We start from the raw sequence: 7313 nt of genomic DNA, 5'->3' as shown, positions 1-7313 counted from the left end.
ATATATATAATAAAGAGTACAAAAAGAGCTGATGTTTTTGATTTATTCTAATCTTTTTACAGGTTCAACTGGAACCCACTACCCAATGGGCCTTACTTACAAGAACTGTATGTGGCAATTCCAATTCAAAATACACGGGGATGTTGCAAGCCAGTAAAGACATACTCAGAGAAGAAGGTTTACCGGTATGCTTCCTATCATATTGAGGACTTTGTAGTAATCTAATAATTATTGATGCATGTGTTAGTCATAGAGTTTTCGAGACTTGGATATATTACTAATTATGCTTTGTCAGCTTTTTTATTTGCACTCAAATAAATTTGTAAATGTACTCTCTTTTGTTGGTTGAAAAATATTTACGCCCTCCGTTTCACAAAGAATGGTCTAGTTTGACTTGGCACGGAGTTTAAGAAAATAAAAGACTTTTGAATCATGTGGTCCTAAATTAAAGTTATGTCAAATGTACAAAATTACCCTTTAATTTTGTGACCTTAAACATGCCACGTGGAAAGCTGAAATTAAAATGTTACCAAAAAAAAGAAAGAGGTCATTCTTTTTTAAACAGACTAAAAATGAAAGGTGATCAGTCTTTTTGAAACGGAGGGAGTAGTTTTTAAAAATTAAGGCATGCACTCTATGACTTCTTGTTGTCAAAATTCCTTTTCACAGCTTTATCCTTAATTTACTTTTTTTTTTTGACAAAAAAAGCTTTATCCTTAATTTACTATACATGTTGTTTCTTGTCATTTTTCTACTCAGTTGATGAAAACTTTTTGAGGTGTTATCAAATCCCGGTACGAGCAATGGTGAGGGGTTTGTCTAATTGTTGATTTCAAGCTTGTGGCTCCTTCCTTGCAAAATAATTCTCTCTCCAATTGATGAACGTTATAGCAAACTCACACTAAATTACCCAAAAAATGCCCGCTGATGGGGTTACTGATTCTGTTCAGTCCACGTTCTATATTTATGGTGTTAATCTATTTGTGCCTCAGAAGATAATTAAAGTTTGATAATTCTGTGTTCAACAATTTTGTCCTTCTTCTCTTCACATATTTAAGTTTACTTGTTTGTATATGGGGATCAGCGCAAGAGATGTTTCTACTTATTAGTTTTAATGATTTTGATGAATGGTATCTTTTGAAATTCTGCACAGTTTTCTCAAATTTACTCTGTTTTCCTTGCTCACATGACAGGGGTTTTGGCGGGGTAACGTCCCTGCTTTACTGATGGTTATGCCATACACTGCAATACAATTTGCGGTGTTGCACAAGTTGAAAACTTTTGCTAGTGGCTCTTCAAAGTCAGGTCTGTACAGTAGTCTGACCTACTCGAGTAGATTAATTAGGTTTTATATATAGTTCACCCCTTTTCTCCTCTGTCACAAGTTGTATAGCTTTTACACCATGTGTGCTTTTATAATCTCACTACATAAAGAAGTTTTATCTAGTCTAAGTTCAGTACGGGAATTTGATTTACATATTTAGCTGTTCAAAGATGTCTTTAAGTAAGCTATTTTGTGCTTCCCTCAAGTAAGCGTCACTATCTGATGGCATTCTTTTCTATGATGCAGAGGATCACGTTAACTTGAGCCCTTATCTTTCTTACATCAGTGGAGCATTAGCAGGCTGTGCAGCTACTGTTGGTTCTTATCCATTTGATCTTTTGAGAACCATTTTAGCTTCTCAAGGAGAGCCAAAGGTACGCATCACTTGTGATATGTGACTATAGTATAACCTTTGTTGCATGTAATACAAACTGTGCTCATACATGTGGGAACCAGGTCTCTTGCAATGCAAATCATGTTTGTATTGGGTAAATTTGACAAACTTATTTCTATAAGAAAGGGATAAGATTGGCGAATTCATCTTCACCTCTAATTACATGCAGTGTTTTCACTCTAATTACAGATTAGACGTAGACACGTAGTGGATTGATTGAACCAGGTCTCTTGCAATGCAAATCATGTTGTATTGGGTAAATTTTACAAACTTATCTCTATAAGAAAGAGATAAGATTGGCAAATTCACCTTCACCTCTAATTACATGCAGTGTTTTCACTCAAATTACAGATAGACGTAATGTGTGGATTGATTGATTGATCACTGTCATGTCAAATAAACAATCGAATAAGAATATAGTCTTGGATGGACAGTGTCGATTGTGGTCCTCGGTTGTCAAGTCATGCATGTGGGAGAAAATACACAAACTTACTGTCCATCTGAATGCTTTTGACATCATTATTTGAAATACATTGATATTGGACACTTGAATTTGCAGAATCCATTTTGCAATACTGCTTAATTTGATGTAAAAGAATGCAATGTCATTGTCTTCATTGTTTCCCCATAGACTTATTTTAGTGATTACAATTAATCACAATGTTCATCCTACTTGATGCAAGTATTGAGTTTGCACGTAATGATCAGAAATTCAAGTTTAGTGGGGTTTTTTACGGATGAAAAAGTCAAGTGAGATATAAGTATTAACACTTCAAATTTTGTTGTTTTACCATTTTGTATGCTATTTCTCTGCAGTCATGTTAACTAGGTTTCATGGGACTTATGTGGTATGCTAACTAACAGGTTTATCCAAACATGAGGGCTGCATCTGTTGATATATTCAGAACTCGTGGCATTCGCGGACTGTATTCTGGATTGACACCTACTCTTGTTGAGATTGTTCCTTATGCTGGTTTGCAATTTGGGACTTATGATACATTCAAACGCTGGATGATGGTAAAGGCTTACCCTTTCATAGAGTCTCTCCCTTGCAATGTTTGATACTGTTGATACTTGTTCGAGGATAATGTACTGAATTGGATTTTTGACTTGGGATAATATTTGCAGATGAGACAACTTTAAAGGAAACACTTCTAAATTCATAGACGACATTTATGTGCATAAGCTGTTAAATTATGTGAGATGGTTTTACCTGTAATACTAAATACACAAAAAGGTACTCCATATACTAAAGATTTGATGTCCAAAAGGTTAAGCTAGGCTTAGGTCAAAGATACTTAATGTTAGATTTATTTAAGAAGTGTTGAAATAGAAGAAACAATGATGTACATGGGAAGTATTATGATGTAGAAGTTTTATGATTTTCTAAACGTGCATAAATTTATCTAAAATTACATTTTTCTGAAATCCAAGTACTTTTCAGAGTCAACTAACAAGTTTTGGGTCAGAGAGAGTGGTATATGCATTTGTAGACACCAATGGGCATGCCATCAATGTTATTAGATGAAGCCAATTCCCTTCTGTGGAAGTCCTGTCCCTGAATCATTCTGAGGATTAGAGTGACTGATTTTATTTAACCACTGTGTTCTTGAATTATTTTAGCTTGATAGAATTTTAAACCACCCTAGCAGTTTGTGCATTTTACACTGGTTTATTTTTCTTGAAAAATCTGACCCTCTAAATTCGCAGCACTATTCTGGAGATTGCTGAGACATGTATTTATGTGTCAGTAGTTCACACATACACTTACAGTTTCATTTGATTATTAACTTATTTGTTGTACAGTGAGAATATGCTTTTGCCACCACTTTTAGCTTAAGTTAAATGTAGCAAGTGTTCTCAATTTGGTCTCTCACAATTGGATTTATGTTTGTAGGCCTGGAATCATCTTAGATCTTCTAATGCTATCCATGGTGATGAGCAAGTGTCAAGCTTCCAGCTTTTCATCTGCGGTTTAGCTGCTGGGACATGTGCGAAAGCTGTCTGTCATCCTCTTGATGTTGTCAAGAAGAGATTCCAGGTAGATTTCGCTTTCAGTTGATTCTCTATCTTTGGTTTAGTCCGAAATACAAATAAAGTGAAGCTTATTAATATTTTAAGAACAGCCTGTGTTTTTATCCCTAAGTGGGCTTCCAAGTGCTCTTTTTGATTTAAAACAAATTCAGGAAATGCCTTGTTTTCTCTTTAAAAGACAAACAATAGTTATCTTGTTCTCCAGGTCCAGTTTTTGGTTTTCGAGGGGGGGAAAACCATTTTCTATTTTCTTAATTGTTCTTTTTGTTTAAAGATTTTCAACTATCCCCAAATATGGTTTGGGGCAAAAACATCTTTTATTGGTTCAATAACACATTGTTCCCCAAAATCCAATGAAATCTGTTTCAAGTCCAAACGTCTGTCTGAACTGTGTTTTGAATTTGGAAACCAGGAAAAGGCCCAGTTTCTCCATATTCCTTCTTCTTCGAGTGCCTAAAAGTTAGAATTATTTCTATAAACGTGTTCCCGATATGTGTCTTTAGCGATGTCTGGATTTGGAACCTCCAGACTTCATATGCAATACAAACCTCCTCCTCCTGCTTCTTTTTTCTTCATCTCCAATCAATTTTCTCCTTTGGTATTAGTTTTCAAAATTTGACCTGCTATCTCACTATTTCTACACTCATATAATTAAAAAAATATTTATCATCATTATCCTCTACAACCCATGAGCAATTCTAGATGTGTGCAGTGTAGTGGCAAAAATTGTCCTGTTTAACTCAGACCAATTCTTTTATACGTCTTCCTTTATATGCGATCAACTTTCATCTTGCATTGTTAAAAGGAAAGAGATAACGAAATCATATGCAAGTGGATGTCCATTGTTTGTGACAACAGTTAATGTTGTAACCCTATACCATGCAGATTGAAGGACTACAAAGACATCCAAGGTATGGAGCTCAACTGAAGCCTCACGCCTACAAGAATATGTATGATGGCCTCAGGCGGATCTTGATTGAGGAGGGTTGGGCTGGACTTTACAAAGGGATTGTTCCCTCAGTTATTAAAGCTGCACCTGCAGGTGCTGTGACATTTGTTGCTTACGAGTATACATCAGACTGGTTAGAGTCCAAATTGACTTGAAGCATACAAAGCACTTTTTCTTACTTCCTCGTCGTTGGTGGTGGCAACTGGAAAGGGCCTGATAATTTTGAGCTCACTTTATTTTTTTGTCATTCTTTTTCTCCTTGCATCTCCCAAAGGAAGTAAAAAGTCGGGCCATAATTGACACTTGTTGCAAGATGGGGAGTATTATAGGGGTTTTATTCAGGTGAATGACGTCTTTTTTTGGTCTGTTCAAGAGAAAGACACTGAGCTCCTTTTATGGCGACCACAATTTCTCATGCCTTGACAATATCAGAGGTTTGTTGGAAGCTTCTTTTTTCTCTTTTGGATCTCCCTTAGATGCTTTTTAACTCTATAAGGCCATCGGTATATAATGCTGGAGCCAATCATTGAGTCAAGTTTGCCTTCGATTAATTTCTTGTTTTAAGGAGGTAGTAAGTTTATAAACGGTAATGTAGAAGCACAAAATATCAAAAAGGAGAGGTTTGCATGGCAAACACCCTCACTTCCGCAAAGAGGGTGGGAGCTCCTGCCTCCTAGGGTTGGGTAAAAAAGTATTAAGGGATAATTTGAGAGAGTTTTCTCACTTTAGCTTCATCAAAGTGACCTTCTACCTCATTTAAAATCTCCATTCTTCCATCTGTTACTTCGACAAATTGAAAGAACTTTTCTAAAAATTGTTGAAATTTAACTTCTATCGTTACTTGTCTACCATATATGATATATCATGATCCCTTTTAGGTAAACCTTTACCGTACTTGCATATTACCTACATATTTTTATTTTTTTCCAATTGAACCATGGAAGATATTTTAGAGATAAGATTTCAGAACTGAATTTCGAATATGAGATGTGGTTAATTAACTAATATAAGTATCAAATAAAAAGGAATTGGAGAACAGAAATGTGCAACCACGTTCAAATTTAAGAATTACAACATTAATGAAACAACAAAATCAGAATTGATAATCTTAATTGCTAGTCGCTAGGCCGATTCCAGGTGATAACCGATTTCTTAAATTCAATTTCCGCCGTCTCAAAACTTAATTCATCTTTGGGAGTTAACCTTCTAACTAAGATCCTTCCAAGAGAAAAATGGAACCAACGGATTTGTAAATTTTAGTGAACATGGAAAATATTTAATCCTAAAATAATCAAATGAAATCTTTACAAATTAATTGAATAAAATTATATTACAGAGGGCAAATTAGTCATATTATAAAGTTTTTATTCAATAATAAATAGGTAAAGAGGATTCTTACGAAAAACTAAAATAAGAAACACAAGTGTAATATCGTAAACCACAAAGGGGTTACAAGCTAAACTTGAAGAGAGCTCTATGAAATTATCCAAAAAGTAAATGAGATACTTGCAAAATCAAGGAATCATCAAGTCAGGTTGTCTGTAGAATTAAGCAAAGGGCAGTTCAGTGCACTAAAGCTCCCACGATGCGCAAGGTCCCGGAAGGGCCCGACCACAAGGACCTATTGTAAGCTTCTCGAATATGAAAGAAAAAAAAGGTTCTCTTCTAGTGCAACAAACATCATTAGGATCAGTTTAGCGTATTCATTTTCTCTCCAGGACCATGATGATAGGTCATTATTACAACAGACCAACTTACAGCTGCAAAATTGATGCATAAAGGGAACCACCTCAAGGGAAGTGTGAACTCGCTCATTTCTTTGAGATATCAATGACTATAAAATATGATACACACACTTATGTGTTCCTCTTTTTACTAGTGTCTTCCGGAGGCAAAGATACGAACTGCAGAATCCTCTGAATCTGGGCAGCTTCAACTCGAAACCGCTCAGAAATTTCATTGATATCCATAGGTCCTTTATGATCATCGGATCTGCCTTGATGCAGGAGTATAATTTCTTTTATCTGTGCCACATTCAGCGTACCTGTAGGAGCAGGCCTTTCCTCATATCTGCTAGACTGTGAAGTTATATTCCTTAGCTTAGGTAAGGGTCTATCAGACCTCTCCACCACTGTTGCCTGTCACAGAGGCATGAATTAACAACTAATTATTCCTGATACATGTGTTCTTGTACCTATTACTACGTTTGAATCTACGTCAACTGAAAAATTTAATCAGACAGCACTGAATTGTGCTGGATAACTTAAGATCTCTATTTATATGCACCCAAGAGGGAGCCCCATTGTTGAGATTAAACCTACAATGAAGGGAAGAATATCCGACAGGCAATAAGAATGGTTTAACTACAACATATGACATTATTTTCTCAGAAGCTTGACCATCATCAGGAGAATCACAAATAAGAGCATGAAGTGCACAGACATGGTGATCATACATCAATTTAAGGCTCAAACAACTTAGACTTAAAAAGACTTCTATAGGATTGCCATGTTTCAACAGATTAGTGCAAGCTGAATTCTCGAGGCTTGGAATATATCATGTGATTATTTCATTGCCTCGTGCTTTTCGCCGCCAACCCCCCCCCCCCCCCC

The 7313-nt window shown here is 35.8% G+C and overlaps 2 protein-coding genes across 2 annotated transcripts in view; one reads left to right on the top strand and one right to left on the bottom strand.

Moving 5' to 3' along the window:
- LOC102605592 (mitochondrial thiamine pyrophosphate carrier) overlaps positions 1 to 5252 on the top strand; it is a 9916-nt gene extending 4664 nt beyond the window's left edge. The window contains exons 3-8 of the mRNA XM_006342725.2: positions 63 to 185; positions 1194 to 1305; positions 1571 to 1698; positions 2583 to 2735; positions 3616 to 3759; positions 4638 to 5252. Coding sequence (XP_006342787.1) covers positions 63 to 185; positions 1194 to 1305; positions 1571 to 1698; positions 2583 to 2735; positions 3616 to 3759; positions 4638 to 4856 — 879 coding nt within the window. The 3' untranslated portion in view covers positions 4857 to 5252. The remainder of the gene's footprint in view (positions 1 to 62; positions 186 to 1193; positions 1306 to 1570; positions 1699 to 2582; positions 2736 to 3615; positions 3760 to 4637) is intronic.
- A 931-nt stretch (positions 5253 to 6183) lies between these two features.
- LOC102605259 (uncharacterized) overlaps positions 6184 to 7313 on the bottom strand; it is a 5591-nt gene continuing 4461 nt past the window's right edge. The window contains exon 3 of the mRNA XM_006342724.2: positions 6184 to 6839. Coding sequence (XP_006342786.1) covers positions 6558 to 6839 — 282 coding nt within the window. The 3' untranslated portion in view covers positions 6184 to 6557. The remainder of the gene's footprint in view (positions 6840 to 7313) is intronic.

The sequence above is a fragment of the Solanum tuberosum genome, unplaced genomic scaffold (genome assembly GCF_000226075.1).
Source record: "Solanum tuberosum cultivar DM 1-3 516 R44 unplaced genomic scaffold, SolTub_3.0 scf00035, whole genome shotgun sequence".
Classification (NCBI taxonomy): Eukaryota; Viridiplantae; Streptophyta; class Magnoliopsida; order Solanales; family Solanaceae; genus Solanum; species Solanum tuberosum.
Note: the sequence above shows the minus strand (reverse complement) of the source record. Positions and strands in the feature narration are given on the sequence as shown.